Raw genomic sequence first — 19,054 nt, 5'->3', positions numbered from 1 at the left:
TTTTCAAAACCAAAATAAGCCCACTGTCATTCAGTTGATTCCAACTCACAGTGATCTTATTTATCAGACTAGAACTGCTTTTCTGTAGGTCATCTTTGAGGAAGCAGAGTGCTTCATTTTCTTTCCTTTCAGTGACCAGCAGGTTCAAATGACACATCTTTTGGTTAGCTGGCTAATGCTTAATCTCCTGTGCTACCAGGGTTCATTTGAAATAATCCACAAATTAATAATGTCAAATATATGATATGGGTAAAATCAAGAAATTAAGAGAAGTTGATTGTAGGAAGATTAATAATAAATACATGTGCATCTTTGAAATCTGACTCTTAATGAACACATGAATTTTAAAATGCCATAATTTTGTCAATTTAAATTGTATATGAGGGCATAGTTAAATAATTTATACTTCGAAAATAAGTAAACAAAATGCAAATAAGGAAGGAATATATGATTAGTCAAGTCATTATGCCTAATAATGAAAGATATAGAACATGGAACTTTATTCCATTCTCCTATACATGACTAGAATAAGAACTAAGAAAAAAATACACACACACACACACACACACACTATTCACTTTGTCATCTCTTTTAATTACACAATTTAATGATCATCATCTTCACGCATTTCTACTGGGATGAGGTAGGAAACAAAATTTGAAATTTCAGTTACTTTTCTTAAAAGCCAGAAAGTCCTTATCGTATCTTTATGAAAAACGATTCTGCACTGAGAAATACCTGTTTAATATAAATTGGCAAGTTGCCTCTGATAGCTGATGATTTCAATTTTACTATTCAGCGCACGCTCCATGTACATCCAAGAGGGACAAATCTGACGTCATGAAGCAGGGCACACGGGAACAATTGTCTTTCTATCAGTTCTTTCGAAGGTTCTTTCAAACATCATCATTTGACTTATTAAAATTCCATTTCACTCAATATTTCAGGCAAAATGATGGGAGGAAGTAGAGTAGCCCTTCAGAGAGCTGTGTAAACACTCGATGACTTGCTCTATGAGTCAGACAGGGAGAGGGGAAGAACCAGCGCCCACTTACCTGGCACGCATTGTAAAGGAGCTGGTGCTCCAGTTTCTTAATTCCCAGGATCTGCTGGAACATTTCATAGAGCTGCTCCTTACTCAGGATCAGTTCAGACACGGCACTCAGGGCCATTCTGGCGGACTGCTTGCACAAATCCTCTTCACCCCGGTAAATGGCGTCGTATTTGGCAATCCACGAGCTCAGTACCGTTTCTTTGCTCAAGCCATCAATTTCTGGCAAACTCCGCACACGTTTCTCTATGTTTTTCTTGAACACCTCTCGGAAGTCGTTAGCTGAACACCCTCCGCTCTGGACCATCCGGGCCACGCGGTCGCTCTTAAGGAAAACCTGGGGTGGAAAGGCATCTACAGTTAAGTGCGTGCACCAACGTCACCTGCATTGTCTAGCTAATGAGTCTATAAGAACTTTAAATGACATGGTAACTACTAATAGAGGCCCCAGATCTCCTCTCCCACATGCGGAAAAATTCAGGACAGTTGTACAGCGTTGAAGGATCTGTAAGATGATCCCACCTTGACTCCATGCCTCCAATCTGAGAGTCATGAGCATCTTTATAAGTTGGATAAGAAGGTTTTCAATCAATCAAGCCAGGAGCTGTAAATCCGATGCTGACTCATGGTAACCTCACGTGTATGAAAACAGAACTATGTTCCTCACAGGCAGTAAGGAGCTGTGCTGCCATCCCAAAGGCATACGGTTCGAATCCATCACCTTCTCCTCAAGAGAAAGATGGACAATCTCCTCCTGTGCAATATATCCTTCCTCTGAAAACCGAGAGGGTCGGCTACAAGTTGGCTCTGGCTTGACAGACATATCAACGTATTTCAAGCGGACTGTCTGCGTTTCCTTCTCAGGGATCTCTGAGGGGACTCAATCCTACATCCTTCCAGTCAGTGGCCGAGCACCTTAACTGTCTGTACCAGCCAGAGTAACAGAGGCTGTGAAGCTAACTTCTCTGGCTGGTGTTGAAGCTGTCATGGTAGAGATGTTGCTGATTGCTGTCAAGTCAAGCACAACTCATCGCAACCCTATGAACAAAAGGCCTGAAGCCTTTCTCTCACTATTGTCTGAAATTCTGAAAGTTCACTGAGTTTCCAGTGGCATGTGGTTTAGGAAGTGGAAGCCACTCCTGCTTCCAACAGAATCGCTGATGGGCATCTATTTTCTCCAGCAGGAAGACCTCACGTTGCCGCAGGGCTTCAGTGCTCTTAGCTCTCTGATGACCCTCTCTTCCAAGCACCTGGGCCTTCCTGACTATCAAGTCCTATCACAGAATAACGGTTTAAGCTGAGAAGAGAAGGAGCCAAGGTCAAAGACTTATAGGAAACTACAGACCATACCAAGAAGCCCTGCTGGCACAGTGTTTAGAACACCTGGTTGCTCACTGAAAGTTTGTTGATTCAAACTCACCAGTCATCCTGGGGGGGGGGGAGGAAAAGCAGTGTGCTCCCCAAAAGATCAACAGCCTGTGACACCCCATGGGGCACTTCTGCTCAGACTTAGAGTTGGATAGATTGTGAATGACTAAATGGAACAGGTTTGGTTAGAGACTAAATACCTTGGTCTTTACATTCCCAAAGCAACACTGCTTCCTTTATTCTCATCCTTCCCTTTCCAGTACCCTCCCCTCTTCAGCAGAGTTCACCTCTGGCAGACATCCAGTCTGCTGAGTGCTGGCCAACACCTGTGGAATTAATAGTCAGTGACCTTCCTGTGAAAATGCCACTGAATACAATGCTGACTCATCAGGGGGTTAGGAGGCTAACGTCAGGAAACTGAACTTAAAATGGTCCATCTTCCTCTCATCATCAAGTTTTAACCCCAAAGATGTCCTATACCTGAGGACCACCTTCAGGGACACCTTCCACTCACCTGCTCAGTTTTGCCACTTTCAGAGAAGTCACTAAGTGTGCCAACCAAGTCACAGTGAACAAATCTAACAACAGTGACCTGGGTCACGACATCAAGAAAATCCATGTGCACAGGAGTCAGTCTGCCCAGCTGTACCAATAAGACTTCAGAAACACTTAACGTTCATACACTGTTGTTGATATGAAGAAGAAACCATGCATTGCTTCTGTGATTTAAAAGCTGTTTACAATGACGAGGAAAACATTGCCCACTTGTGAGATCAGTGTGACCACCGACAGGCTGGGACGGCTGCCAGTGTGAGCTGAGCCAAGATGCTGAGAAAGCCCAAGGCTCCGTCATCGTGCCAAAGAAAACCTCATCTCATCATTCTCCTCATTCCCGCTGTCCTTGGAAAAGCAGTCAAACTATTTTTTTCAGGTATTTATCAATTTATGAAGCTAAGTGGCAGTGATGAATCCAGGCTCACAGGATAGCAAAGAACGTCTTGTTCTCCTGTCTCCGAATCAGAATTTCTTTGTGATTTCTTTCCTCAAAGCCAAAAGATTCTCTCTTATCTCACTGTCCACCCAAATTTCCCCCAGCTGACCTTCTCAGCTTTTTCCGTCATGGTTCCCAGGGACAGACTGTGTTCCCACAAAGGACAAACTTGCCCTTTCATTAACATTCTCTGTATGTCCTTTGTCCCTCTCCCATCCACCCATTCAGTGAATAGCTATCAGTGCATACCTAGGTGCAGTAAACTCACTGCTGGGAAAAGACTGGAAGCCAAGCTACCTGGGTTTGGTGCCTTCACAAGTTTCTGGTGGACAAAAAGATCAAGCCACTGGAGACAAGCTACTTGGCGATTGATAAGCCTGACCAAGAGTCTTTGGTGTCATCAGAGTTAGTGACAAGGTTTTAAATCTAGTCAAGAGGTTGCTTAGGGCTTTCTTAAGGAGATGAGAAGAGAGCTTGTGGCTGAAAGGAATGGTTGGGCAAAGAAGGGAGGCAGCAGGTCCAGCAGTGGGAGGAAACACACCAGGAGAGGCGGGTTTGAAGAAGACCTTTGGATGCTGGCCTCAAAAGTGTGGCAAGAGCCTGGGGAGGGACGCAGGCTTTGTGAGAACTGAAAAACAGTTTTGTTTTCAGCCCAAAAGTAAATCACTCAACCCAACTGGTGTAAAGACAGTTCTGACTCCCAGTGATCCTCAGTGGGGTTTCCCAGATGTCATCTTTAGAAGACTAGACAGACCACCTATCTTCCTTAGCGTGTGGGTGGGATTCAAACTGCTAACTTTTTCATTAGGCACTGCACTAACAGGGCTTATTCAAGAATACACAACACCATCAAAAGATGTAAACCTTGGGGTCCTGTGATTTAAAGAGCATTCTGACAACAGTAGAAACATATCTGAGGAGCTTTACAAGTCTCAACCCACATAATGTAGGTACAGCGGTTTGCTTTTAAGGAATATTTGTGGCAAGATGAATAAGCACTTGGTTTCTAGCTAGAAGGTCAGCGGTTTGAAACGACCAGTTTCTGTGCAAGAAAAATGACCTCCTGACTCAATTAATAAAGATTGTAGCCTGGAAAACACTCTGGCACTGAGCTCCATCCGACAGGGTGTCTAGAGGATAGAAATAATACAACAAGTATCCTGATACCCCTTAAACAGCGATTTAAGTGAAGGTTTACAAAGCAAATGGGTTTTCCAGTCAACCACTCATATCCATTTTGTTTCATGACTTTAATCACAGCACCCACCATGGAATTGATGACATTAATTATAATACTCATTCTCTTCCCACTTCCTCCCCGTGGTTTCTGTATCCATTAATCCTCTGTCCTTTTACATCCTGCCTTCTGAGCTCTCTCCACAGACAAATGTTACCGTTTTGATGCTGCATGGTTGAGCATCTTTCTTTTAAAGGTAAACATGTAAGCAGGGAGAGGGAAAGTCATGTTCAGGGTCACTCAGAGCATGGAGAAGGCGTGATGAAGCCCACGTGCTCTCGTCTCTCCCCACGTCACAGTCAACCTGGTGATGTGACACGTCTCGCTGTAGGGGTTGCAGAGGGCAAGGAGTGAGTGGACTGGAGAGGATTTCGCACGGGAAAATGGGCTCCCCCTTCTCTGCGCAGACCCCTCAGCTCCCCACGGTGTCACACCTTCTCAACAGCACCTGCAGAGCAGCATCTGTCTTGTCCAGAATCATGAGGCCCAGAAGGCAAGGGAGGAACACCTGATCTAAAAGGCGTCTGGGGTGTCTGCACTCAGGAGATGCTCATATTTTTAAAGAAAAAGAGCCATTCTTAGACCATCCATTGACTAAAAAATTGTTGTACATGAAAAGTGGCCAGAGAGGGATGACCTTATCACTGAATCAAGGTGGCATGGATTGAACTGAGGCTCACTATGACACGTACGTGACGATATATTAGTGGAAGCTATGTAATGACATCCCATGATCATACACATTAAATCATTTTAAGAGGGTTAATGGTGCGATACAACACAATTCTGATGCAAGGGTGTTCCCCTAGGGGTGTGGTGGTGGCATTGCTAAGTGCCATCGAGTCACAGATGACTCAGAGTGACCATATGAACGAAAGACCTCAACAACTGTGTAACTTTCATTGTTTCTCTAAGTTCATGAAGTTTTCAGAGGCAAGCTATTTCGGAAGTGGATGCCACTCCTGCTTTCAAGCTTGTTTGAATTGAGGAGCTCCATCAAACACCATCCACCATGGGTGACCATTATCACATTTGACACATCAGTATCACAGTATTTAGCATCACAGGAACCATGAGTTACCTTTGTAAAGCAAAAGGACAGACCAGTGCTATACCACTTAGAAGAATGTTTGACCAAAAACAATGAAAACCAGGCCTGAGGGCCGCAGAGGGTGCAGACTACTTTTTCTCTCACAAAAGATAAAAGGGAAGGATAATGAGCTGAAAATTGGGATTTCAGTAGCACCAAGAATAAACTGCCTGGAGTGGAGTGCATTCTTTTGGGGCTGGGTCCCCCTGTGCTAGGAAGCTCCTTGACAGCAGAGAGGGTAGGGCACAAAGAGACCTCTAAATAATGCCTGAACTACAGGTGCTGAAGGAAACAAGGCCTTTACTCCACTACTGACCAGGACAGAGCAGACCTTTGCCTTGAAGCAGCAACGAGAATTTGGAGTGCTAAACTTGTAAACCATAAGAAGTACATTTATATACTATGCTGCATTGAAAAACAAGGAACTCATGCAATATCATTCAAAATGGTTGACTCTGGAGAACATTATGCTGAGTGAAATATCCCAGTCACAAAAGGACAAATATTGCATGATGCCACTGTTGTAAAAGAGGACTAACCTTGGGGTTGGGGAGAGACTGAGTAAGATGGGTTCAATAGTGTATACTGCACTGAAACATAGGAGGGAGAAAACTGTTTAAAAGAGATATGTGATTAGGTATTTCTGTCATGACAGGAGTCTAGACCAATGGCTACACGGTGGAATGGACCTGGGGGAGAGTTTGTAATACAATGAAAGAATCTTTTCTTTTACTTTTCCAAGAGGGTAGTGTTCTGGGGAGGAGGCTTGGGAGGGGAGAAATGTGCAACAATGAATGAATGGAAATCCAAAGCCTCTGTAAATTAATACTGAAATTAATAATAAATTTAAATGTAAAAAAAAAATTTAAGTTAAAGTAAGGATGGCAATGGATTTATAATTGCTCATGCTAATAACACTATATCGTGGCATGGAGGAGGAATCGTGGAACTGTATCCACATTTATAATATTCTTCTTACCAAAACCATTTATGGAAAATAGGAACTGCATTGGAACATGTATATCTGGATTGGAAATGATCATATTTATTTCTTAGCTGTTGGAATTGATGGAAAACCTCATAAGCAGTTCCTTACTTCACCTCTGCCTTGCATGCGGACTTTCAAGCTGTAAAACAACCCAGTGGTAGATGGAATTTGGTCCAGGACTTAAGAACAATAAATGACATAGTTGAGCCTCTACATCTTGTGGTTCCTAACCTTTATACTATAATAGACAAAGTGCTAGTCAATAGGCCTTTTAACCTTCCCTCTGTAGCTTGAATTGTGCACTATTAGAACCTCTAATTGGAATATTATTGCTTTTTAATTTTTGACTTACGTACTTTTAATGTGTTAGTTAAATTTGTGTCTTCTAGGTTTGCCTCCAGAAACTCTATGTACAAACAGTGCTTGGGCCGTTCGTTCATAGGGTCGCTATGAGTCGTCAAACAACAACAGTCTGGAACAGTTCCATGGTACATCTTCAAGGATATGAACATGTACGGTTAAGCACAATTGATAACAGTGTATCTAAATTCCAAAGTCAATCTCCACAATAGTCTACATGTTTCCTATTGCTAAAGGGGCCCTTTAGAGTAGTGAGAGAAGATCTTCACCCTGAAACCTACAGCGTCCCTTTTCAGTAGGAAGTATCTAAGAGAATACGCTGTCCCCTTTTCCTTATGAATCAGGGTGAAGTCTCTCTCAGGGAGGAGTGATAGGGAATGGCAAAGGACACACTGACAAAGGAGATTAATCAGAACTGGCTTTGACAAGCACTGTGGCAATGGGACAATTAAAACAGACTTTCAAGGGGGGAAAAAAGAGGAAGGAACTGGGCGGGGGTAGAGAAAATAGTGCAACAATGAATGAATGGAAATCCAAAATCTCTGTAAATGTTCATTTAAATTAATAAAATTTAATTTAAAAAAAGAAGTACATTTCTGTTAAATCCATTTGTGATTATCTCTATTTTGAAAGCACTAGATAACTTAGACACAAAGTAAACAAAGAAATATAAAGCCCGGAGAGTTCAAGGTGACCAGCTATGTTTACTGAGTATTGCAAATGACACATGTAAGTCACTTCACTTCTAGCACAAGGTGTGGTTGTAGCTGTTAAGTGCCATCGCGTCATAGGCAACTCAGAGTGACCTATGAACAAAAGACCTGAACACTTAAGTAACTTTCATCATTTCTCCAGGTTCATAGGGTTTCCAGAGGCAAGCTATTTCAGAAGTGGATACCACTCCTGCTTCCAAGCTTGTTTGAATCGGGGAGCTCCACCAAACACTGTCCGCCATGGGTAACCATTCTCACATTTGACACATCAGGGTCACAGTGTTTAGCATCACAGCAACTGCAAGTTACCTCTGTACAGCAAGTGGACAGACCAGGTATAGCACAAGGTTAGTGTTAACAAATATTGGTTGCATTTTCTTTGCTGTAGTTGTTAATAATCTTTATTTGGGGAACGGGAAAGGAAGAAAGAGACAATAGCTGTACTTGACCTTTTTTGTGTTAATGATCCATGAAATCAGAAGGTTTGAAAGCCACTAATTTAACCTCTCCCACTGCTGGGGTTTTTTTCCCCTTCTTGTTGTGTACTGTTAAATCAAATCCTACTGGAACAGGAGGAGTTCGCCATTCCTCCAGCAAAGCATCTGGTGGATTTGAACCACGTTCCCATGCCTTCGGAATTGAAGCACAGCTTCTTGCCACTAGGCCACCAGAACTCCCTAACCACTTGACTTTTTAAAAGTAGAGAAAGTGCAATTTAAAACTGATAGTAAACAATTGTCTTTTATTGTTAAAATAAAAGTATTTAAATGATACCCCTAAACTTTTCCTATAATCTAGGAAACAGGTATTCGGAAAAGACCTTTCCTTGTAATTAATCTAAATTCCATATCAAATATTAAGTCTTATACTAAGTCAAAAGGCACAAATCATTCCAGTGCTCTTATTCTGTCTGTGGTAGGAACTGAGATGAGTCTACACCCAGTACAACACAAATATTGCTTGAAAAATGTAAAAACTTTTCTAAAAAGTATATATGCAACCAGGAGAGGATAAAATAGATGAATGAGACCTTCTAAGAATAAAATTCCTTTGCACATCCAAAAACTTCTCCAGGAGGGTAAAAAGAAAAGCCACAGACTGGGAAAAAATATTTGGTAATGATATATATGATAAGGGATTTATATCTAGAATTTATAAAATATTCGAGCATCATAAAAATATAAAGGTAAACAACCCAATTGAAAAATGAGCACAGGATAGGAACAGACACTTCAAGAAAGAAGACATTCAGATGGCAAACAAAAACATGAAAAAATGTTCAAAATCTCTAGCTCTAAGGGAGATGTAAATCAAAACAACTATGAGACATCATCTCACCCCAGTCAGAATAGCAAAATTTAACAGAACAGCAAATAACAAATGCTGGTGAGGTTGTGAAGAAACTGGAACCCTTATTCACTGTTGGCGGGAATGTAAAATGGTGCAACCACTACGGAAGGCAGTATGGCACTTTCTCAAAAAGTTGGAAATAGAAATACCATTTGACTTAGCAATTCCACTACTGGTAATGGACCCTAAAGAGACCATAACCGCCACCCAAGCAGATATATTGCACACCCATGTTTATTGCTGCTTTGTTCACAATAGCAGAGTTGGAAACAACCCAAGTGCCCATCAACAAATTAATGGATAAAGCAGCTCTGATATATTCACACAATGGAATAGTATGCTACACTGAAAAACAAGGATCTTATGAAATATTATAAAAAAAAGGGTGACTATGGAGGACATTATGCTGTGTGAAATATCTCAGTCATGAAAGGACAAGCACTGCATAATGCCCCTGTTGTAAAGCGGGACTTGACTTCAGGGCTGGGGGGAAACTAAAAAGGGTTAAGTAATGTATACTTCATTGAAACAGACGAGGAAGAGACTTGTCTAGGAGGAATATATTATTAGGTATTATTGTCATGACAAGAATCTAGAATGAAAGTTGCCTAGTGGAGTGGACTGGGGGCGAAAGAATTCTTTTTTACTTTTCAAAGAGAAAAGTGAACTGGGGGGGCAGGGTGGTCAGGGAGGAAAGTGTGCAACAACAAATGATTGGAAATCCAAAAAATAATAAACAAAATAAAAATGCATATTATGATAGTTTCATTATCTTATCAGTATAATAAAATTGTTCTAAACTTTTTGTGCTTCTAAGATCAGCTAAAAGCAGATCATTTAAGCTTATTCTTAACAGGTATTCTTTTTTTTTAATAGGTATTCAACTCACTATATATATGCTTGGACAAGTAAAAGGTCAGCAACAATTAGAGGACACTCAATGTGATGGATTGATACAGTAACTGCAACCATTAGCTTGAAGCCTGATGGAGATTAAGAGTACAGTGAAGGACTCGGCTAGGTGTCAGCCTGTTGTTCACAGGGTCGCTATGACTCCTAGTCAACTCCATGGTACCTAGCAAGTTAGTTTAAATCTCCCTGAGGCAACTTCAGTCTTTATAACCCCACCATTCCATAGCCTGAAGCCAAAGAACACATCACACTGTTCCCTATGACCACAATTATACAGGGATGATTGGATCGTAGCTGCCTTGCAATCTGTGAAACACTGGATAACTGGAGACTGGGTCCTTCATGGTAAAGAGAACAAGCTTCTTGCTCACAATGAAATAGTGAACACTGGCCTGCTACATGGGAATTTTAAGAAAAGCTTATACAACCATATATAAAAAAGGAAGGAAAAAAAATATCTCCTAGCCAATTACATGGTGTGATGGAATTTCAGAATAGTTTGAAAGTTCCTGAGTTAAGTTATCTTACTTTGCTAATTTGTGGAGAAAACTTTTTGCCATCATTATCAAGAAATTTTAAAATCAGCATGTGGGTTTGGACTGTCTTAATCTCAACTGCTCAATAAACCTTTCAGCTTATTTCTTGTTCTCCTATGCAGTTTATAAAATGCATTCTTTATGATATTCCACCCAGAATTGTGGCGTTCTTTCCACCTCCCTCCTCTTTAACTTCTGTGTCACACTCTTTCCATAACTACCTTCAACTCTCATCAACTCTTCTTTATTCTTAGCACATGTGAGGCTATGATTTCTTTCAAGTTCAGTGGGGAAATAATGAAGTAAAAATTGGAGGTGAATCAGAAAACCTGAGAGTTCAAGCTCAGAGACTGAGCCGTCTTGGCTGAGCTATCTTATTACAGCAGTACAGGTAGGATCATCTTTTTCAATAAATTTTTTCAAGGCTTATCTCTGAAACTATATGAAATAAATTTTAAATCAGTATTGCTCAAAGTGTTACCGATGGACCATTTTCAGTCTCCAAACTACTCCACACATGGTAAGGGGAGAGTGAGTTACTATAGACACTGCCAAGAAACTTTAGAAATTATTTCACATCATTTATGACCTTCAAAAGCCTGACATCTTCCAACATAGTCTTACACAAATTTTCAACCATATAGAAAACTTAAAGACTTACATATATTCATGTATAATGAACACATATTATATTCATTATATTCATAGCACAAAAAATAGTTACTGTATTTCAACAAACAGAAGCTGTCCTGGATGTGCTCACCAGGTTGTGCCAAGAAATCTGGAGGACAACTATCTGGCAAACTCACTGGGAAAGATCTGTTATTTATTCCTGTCCCCAAAAAAGCTAATCCTACAGATTGTGGAAATTATAGACAAATATCACTAAAATCACACACAAGCAAAGTCCTGCTGAAGATTAGCCAAAAAATGACTGGAATAGTACATTAAGACACTACCAGAAATACAAGCTGGATATAGAAGGGGCCATCATTGCCAATGTCAGATGGATCTTGGCTAAAAGCAAAGAGTACCAGAGAAATGCCTATCTGTGTTTCATTGACTAAGCAAAGGTATTTGACTTTGTGGGCCACAACAAATTGTGGCTAATCTTGAGAAGAATGGGAAACTCAGAACACCTGATTGTGTTCATGTGAAACTTACACTTGGACCATATACCATTCATTAGAACAGAGCAAGGAAACACCTCATGATTCAAAACAAGGAAAGGAGTGCCATCAGGGATGTGTCCTGTCTCCATACCTTTTCAATCTGTAGGTGGAACAAATCATTAGAGAGGCTGGACTTTAGGAGGAGTGTGGCATCAGGACTGGAGGAAGACTCATCAATAACCTGTGTTACACAGATGAAACGACCTTGCTTGCAGAAACTGAGGACCTGAAGCATTTGCTGCTGTAGTCTTCAGTACAGCTTGAAGCTTAACATCAAGAAGACAAAGATTCTCACCACTGGGCCAACTGACAGCACCAAGATGGATGTAGAAGATATTGAGTTAACAATTTCAGCTTGCTCAGATCCACTATCAACACTTTTGGCATCAGCAGCCAGGAAATCAAAAGACAAACTGCATCTGGAAATCTGCTGTCAGGGACATCTCCAAAGTGCTGAGGAGCAATTATGTCAGCCTAGAGACTAAGGTGCACCTGATCCAAACCATGGTCTTTGCAATTATATGCTATGCATCAGAGAGCTGGACAATGACTAAGGATGACAGAAGAATTGATGCCTTTGATTTGTGGTGCTGGAGAAGAGTATTGATCCTATCATGGGCTACCAGGAAAACAAACTGGTCTGTCTTGGAGAATGTGAAACCAAGCTTCTCCAGGGAGGCAAGGATTTTAAAGCTCTGTCTAACATACATTGGGCATGTGGCTAAAAGGGACCAGCTCTCAAAGAAAGGTATTTTGCTTGGAAAAAATGGAGGGACAGTGCATTAGAGGAAGACCTAGGATGAGAAGGATTGACATGATAACAGGATTAGGTGTGTTGGAGTCAGTGAGATTAACTCAGGATAGGGCAGGATTCAGAGTTGTTGTATATAGGGTTACTGTGAGTTACAGGCCACTCAACAGCACATAATAGCAACAACAACAACAGTGGTAAGAAGCTGTGGTGCAATAACAAAGGTATGTGGTTCGAATCCATCAGCTGATCCCTGAAGGAAGATAGGTAGTCTCTTCCTGTGAAATTTACTGTTTCTGCAAACCTGCTGGAAGGCTAGCTATACGTCAGTTCCAGCAAAAATGTGCACAATAATAGCAATAATATATACTGAGTGAATATATTATTTTATTCACTCTAAGTCTTCAAGAAAACTGTCATAAGAAAATGTTGGGAGAAGTCATGCTTCTGAAAAGGAGGTGTGGATGGATGGAGAGACAGACATAGATTCATAGATAGTTGTTTTATTTAGGTGCTGTTGAGTCGTAGACAACTCATAGCAACTCTGTAAATGAAAGGTCTGAGCACGCATAGAGTTTCCAGAAGCAAGCTATTGTGGAAGTGGATGCCACTCCTGCTTCCAAGTTCGTTTTAATCAGGGAGCTCCAGCAAACACTGTCCATCATGGGTAACCGTTATCACATTTGGCACATAGTGTTCCAGTGTTCAGCAATCACAGCAAACAGGAGTTACCTCTGTACAGCAAATGGACAGACCAGTGCTATACCACCTAGAAGAATGTTTGACAGGAAAACAATCTGAACCAGGCTTGAGGGTCGCAGATTAAAATCATCCACCTTGGGCTTGGTAGCATGATTTTATGTCCAGCAGGCCTACCTAGCTCTATGTTGTCGTTGTTATTGTTATTAGGTGCCGTCGAGTCGTGGATGACTTATAGCAACCCTATGAACGAAAGGCCTGAGCACTGTTCATAGAGTTTACGAAGGCAAGGCGTTTCTTGCGATTACGTGTGCACATGGACCACCATGCTCAGGTAGCAAGAAGTCACTTCTGTGGAACCTTGGGTGGAGTCATCCAGGAAGGACATGGCCACCTTCTTCTCCCATCTCCCTTTGGGGCTTTAAGCTACCACCTGCCTTAAACCCTAGGCCAAGCCTCAAGGGCCTCGCTCCTAAGGGAAAGTGCAGTCCTGCAAGTCAAACACAAGCCCCCAAAAGCACACGACCCCCAACATTTGCGATCACTTGTGCAGGCGGGCCACCATGCTCAGGAAGCAAGAAGTCACAAAGATATAAATATACTGCTAAGTTGACTCAAATTCAGGTGCCTCTGTCAAGTTTCTGAGCTATAAATCTTTATGGCGGGAGATACTCATTTCCTCCTTAGGAGCAGGTGGTAGATTTGATCTATCATACTTTCAGTTAGCAGCAGGCTGAGTTTTACACTCTATCATCAAGGCTTCTTTTGATTCTAAAGCTAATTCTAGAATAGAAGTTTCACTTTCTTTGTCAATTCACCAATCCAATTATTTGGATTTTTATCAATTTTTTTTTATTTTACACAGGTTTACTTACAAAATTTGTATACATTGATTTTTACGTGAGATCTTTCCCATTTCCTTCACCCACCCCTCCCTCTATTCATTAAACTGTGTGGCCCTATAATTATCCCCCCCCCCAACCTGCCAAACCTCACCCATCTGTTCCCCTCCTCCCACCTTCCCTTGGATCCTCAAACACGTTTCATTAGTTAGCTATTTCTACAATAATAATAATCTTATACAATATTTGTCCTTATTGGACTGAGTTCACTTAGCATAATGCTCTCTAGTCCCTCCCAAGTCAGGCAGTGATTTTCAAAATCGCTCCTGCATGCTGCACAGTATTCCACCACGTGAATATACCATAGTTTCTCAATCCATTCGATTGTGGTTGGACATTTGGGCTGTTTCCGTGTCCCTGCGATGGTGAACAATGCTGCTATGAACACTGGTGTACAAATCCCCATTTGAGCCTCAGTTCTCATTTTCTCGGGGTATATTCCAAGCAGTGGAATAGCTGGGTCATATGGAAGTTCTGTTTAGCTTTTGATTTTTAATCTTTTTATTCGTTTTCATATAATAATTCCTATACTTTATGTTCCATTCATTTATACTGTGTTTCATACAATCATTCACATACATTCTGTTTTACATTATTTTTTAACTGGTTTGCTTACAAAGTTTATATACATTGTGTTTCACACTATTTTTCACTCACATTGTGTTTCATACAATCATTCTAATACATCATATTTTATAAAATCAATCCCTTTTGGACCTTCATTACACTGTCTTTTCACCTAGATTCTTCCCATTTGCTCCTTCCCACCCCCCAGCTTTTCGAGGATATGCCAAATGGCCTTCCAGAGTGGTTGTATTTTTTTAATGTTTTTCACAGTAAAGCAAGCAAATAATTTTGAATTTGAAAAATATCATTCCAGATGGATTGAGGAGCAATAAATTCTGGCTTTTCACCATGGATTGTAAAATTCAAGAATGTTTTCTTTCAAAATAGATGATACTCCATGTTGACTCAGAAATTGCGGAAACAATAATTTTTAAAAAATGGAGCAATTGTATTTCCACCATTATGACCAGGCACCTGAGAGTGAGTTTCTTCTCTCTCAAAGCCAAAGTTTATAAAATATGAATTCTCAGACTAGCAGGGTATCTGTTCTGGATAAGCCAAGAAATACAGTGCAGAAATGAAGTTCCACAATGAAAATAATAAAAGAATTCTAGAAACCAAAGCAATCTTCAAAGTAAACACTATTTTGAGTTATAGAAAAATAAATCCAAGTAACTTGTTGACTGAATTTCATTGACATATAGGAGTTTTCAATACACACTTGATTTTTTTTTCATTCATACCTGTAGTTAATAGTTTTTCCACCAGATGGCAACTATGTGTGAAGTGATGATGTTTTCATTTTTAATCTCAGAATCAGATTTTCAGGATTGTATTGGACCTCAAAGGCATAAATCTAATCACCTTTCTAAAGTTTCAATTCCCTCACCACTGACACTACCCTTAAAATGACATCAGGGCAATATCAAACTCTTTAAGGAAGAGAAACTCTATTACAACTGCCTATGATCAGAACTCACTACTGGAAAGTTCTTTATGGCTCCCTGAAATCGTCACTCTTTGACGTAGTCCTAAGCACCAGAATAGAGGTAAGGATGGCTACACGTCATCTCACGTATTTTAGGCACGTTGTTAGGAAGGACACCATGCTTGGAGGACACACACAGTGACTGCGGCAACGGGCTCAAGTTCATAAGGGAGGGTGAGGATAGGACGGGGTGCAGATCTGTTCTTCAAGGTTCCCCAGGAGTCGTACTTGACCCGACAGCACCTAACAACAAGCCCCAGGAAACAGAAATTCTCTCCAGAGCCATTCTTCCAGAGTTCAAAGACACCTAATATCAACTTCTGTCTTCTGGGTTAAAGAGTCTTCAGATGACCAATCGTCCTCACAGGCCTGACACTGCTCTGTTCCCACATACTCTTTTACTGCAAAGATTCTTAGCCCCACAGCACCTTTGATCTTCAACTGTTTTGTCCTCTTGAATTCTTCTCTATTTAAAATGACACCTTGCCCTCGTACCTGTCCTCATCCTGAAGTCTGCTTCCCTATTTTTTCCCCACAGCATTTATTTATCACTATCAGAGAGTTGGACAATGACTAGGGAGGACAGAAAGAGAGTTGATGCTTTTGAGCTGTGGTGCTGGAGAAGAGTACTGAATGTACCATGGACTGCCAGGAAAACAAACAGATTCATCTTGGAGAGGATTAAACCAAGCTACTCCTTGGAGGCAAGGATTCTGGGGCTTCGTCTGACATACTTTGGACACGTTGCCAGGAGGGACGGGTCCTTGGAGAGGGACATCATGCTTGGGAGGGTGGAGGGACAGCGCAGGAGGGGAACACCCTCTATGAGATGGATTGATTCGGTGACTGGGGTAATCGGGATGGGTGTGTCAGAGGCAGTGCGGTTGGCGCAGGATAGAGCAGGGTTTAGGGCTGTTGTGTGTAGGGTCGCTATGAATCGCAAACGACTCGACGGCACATAACAACAACAACATTTAACATACTACATTAGTCATTTGTTAATCATCTTTCCCCCCACCCCACAGAATAAGGTTGCTGAGGGTCAAGGATTTTGAATGATTCATGAGGATATTTCCAGGGCAATCAATATTTACTGATTGTCTGAATCCATCAATTGGAATGGACTCAGATTTCTGTAAAATGTGTGTATACTAGAACAAGAACAAGTGGATGCAAATATTGATAGCGTTATGCTCTGTTCTTAATGTAATCTCCTTAGGGGGGAAAAAAAGGCAGTGTGTGGTTTCCACATTGTTGGTGTTACGTGCCATTTAGTTGACCATTCTATGAACAGCATATCTGAACTCTGTCCTATTCTGTGTCATTCTCACCACACTTCTGATATGCTCAAGCCCATTGCCATGGTCACTGTGTTAATTCATCTTGTTGAGGTCTTCCTCTCTTTCTATAATCCTTCACCTTTCTAAGTATGACGTACTTTTCCAAGGACTGGACCCTTCTGACAATTTGCCCAAAATGTGCTGCATAACAACAGTCTCTCTACTTGCACAGCAAGACATAGCCATGCGCAGAACAAAGATGCTGGCCAATTACGCAGCTTTGAATGTTGTGTCATCTACACAATCCTGGCTGCAATTCAACCTCCTTCCCCAGCTTCCAGTAGGAATTTACTACCCCTCTCCTAAGTCTTCCCATTTCAGTGCTTCGATGTCTAGCTTTTCCATTCTTATTGTCATTCTGATGCACTCACATTTTAAAATTCAAATTTGCTCTGATTTCATGGCATTGAAAATGGCTGAACTAGCTGGAATCAGTTCAAAGCCCTGAAACCAACCTATGAGGGAAAATACTCTATGGATCACACCTCAACAGCAAGAAGACAGTAATTAACTCTAGTCACAAAAGCAATGTTGTCATTGATGCAGAAGATGCCATTCCCCTTCAGATGGCCCACTTACATACCCAGCTGTCCACCACGAGCTTATTTTCAACTGTATTTTTTATACAGAATTGAAATCTAATTTCCCTCATTTCAGTATTTATGAAGCATGTTTAATGACTCCAATCCTGGGGAAATTTCCAGAGTTTCCTTCCGTATCTCCTCTTTGACTCATTTTTTCAGCTTGTTGAGATATTACCAGCCCTCCAGCACATAGGTAGCAGAGGAAAACTATTTTTTTCAGTTTGTCTACACTCTAGATATTCAAGTCACACATAAGTCATGTGAAGCGGGCATACAATGGATCTTTTCTAATGCTAATTATTTGTGCAGTGCTTCAAGATTTGTAACTACTTTCATTTTTCCTATTTCTGATTACAGCTCTCCAGGAGCATCCCTAGCTAAAAGCCTCCCTACCTAAAACTAACTCTCTGAGACAAATGACGTTCTTAAACTTGAGTGTGCAATAGTCATTTAGGGAGAGGGCTTCGTAAGCAACATGCTGGACACCCAGAATTTTTATTCAATAGATCTACAGTATGGCCTGAGAGTTTTGCAGTAACTCATGGTTGCTGTGAAGCTGAACACTGTGACACTGATGTGTCAAATGTGAGAATGGTTACCCATGGTGGACAGTGTTTAGTGGAGCTCCCCGATTAAAACAATCTTGGAAGCTGGAGTGGCATCCACTTCTGAAATGGCTTGTCTCTGGAAACCCTATGAACCTGGAGAAAGGATGAAAGTTATACAAGTGTTCAGGTCTTTTGTTCATAGTGTCACTATGAGCCGCCTACGACTTGACAACACTTAACTACAAGCAGTGCCCAAGGGATGCTGATACTGCTTGGCTTTGGACCACCCTTTAAGGACCACTGCTCTGAAATAAGGGAGTTCTGGTGGCCAAGCTGAACTGTCAATCTAATGGCACAAGGTTCAAACCCACTATCTGCTCCACAAGAAAAAGACTGGCAATCTCCTCCCATGTGATTTACTGCCTCTGAAAACTCGCTAGAGGCTCAGCTATGAGGTGGTTCTCACTCGATGATACACACAGTAACAACAGCTCTGAAAGACAAGATCAGTGGCCCCAAGGTCAGGATATAGATTGAGGTCGTCCGCTGTTACAGCAGACACTCGTCTTTCCTAGCAAGCAGCTGCGTGCCTCATGCCTAAATGCTTCAAACCCACTGACTCCAATTATCCAATTATCAGGAGGATAACAGAAGTTATATTTCTCTTTTTTAAACCTCAGGAGGAAGGCAATGACAGCTTATATCAGAACCCCAATGATTAACTGTTCCTCTATTGTGTATAAGGTTTGCAGAGGCCAGCAATTTCAGAAGTAGATGGCCATTTCTGCTTCCTAGTCTATTTTAGTCCAGAAGCTCTGATCTAATTTTCGAGAAAGTGCAGCCAGAGTGTTCATTGGAGGCCAAAACAACAAAGTTCTGTCTCTCTTGCTTTGGGCATATTGTTAAG

At 41.2% G+C, this 19,054-nt stretch overlaps 1 protein-coding gene across 2 annotated transcripts in view; it reads right to left on the bottom strand.

Annotated features, from left to right (window-relative positions):
• The window catches only part of CADPS2 (Ca++-dependent secretion activator 2), a 637,557-nt gene that overhangs the window by 384,506 nt on the left and 233,997 nt on the right, over window positions 1-19,054 (bottom strand). For both annotated transcript variants that reach the window (XM_006901794.1, XM_006901793.1), the window contains exon 3: window positions 1,056-1,388. In XM_006901794.1, the coding sequence (XP_006901856.1) occupies window positions 1,056-1,388 (333 nt within the window). The remainder of the gene's footprint in view (window positions 1-1,055; window positions 1,389-19,054) is intronic.

Source organism: Elephantulus edwardii, unplaced genomic scaffold (assembly GCF_000299155.1).
Source record: "Elephantulus edwardii isolate Elephantulus edwardi_28Jun2011 unplaced genomic scaffold, EleEdw1.0 scaffold00345, whole genome shotgun sequence".
In the NCBI taxonomy this organism is placed as follows: Eukaryota; Metazoa; Chordata; class Mammalia; order Macroscelidea; family Macroscelididae; genus Elephantulus; species Elephantulus edwardii.
The sequence above is the reverse complement of the archived record's forward strand: the minus strand, read 5'-3'. Positions and strand labels throughout refer to the sequence as shown.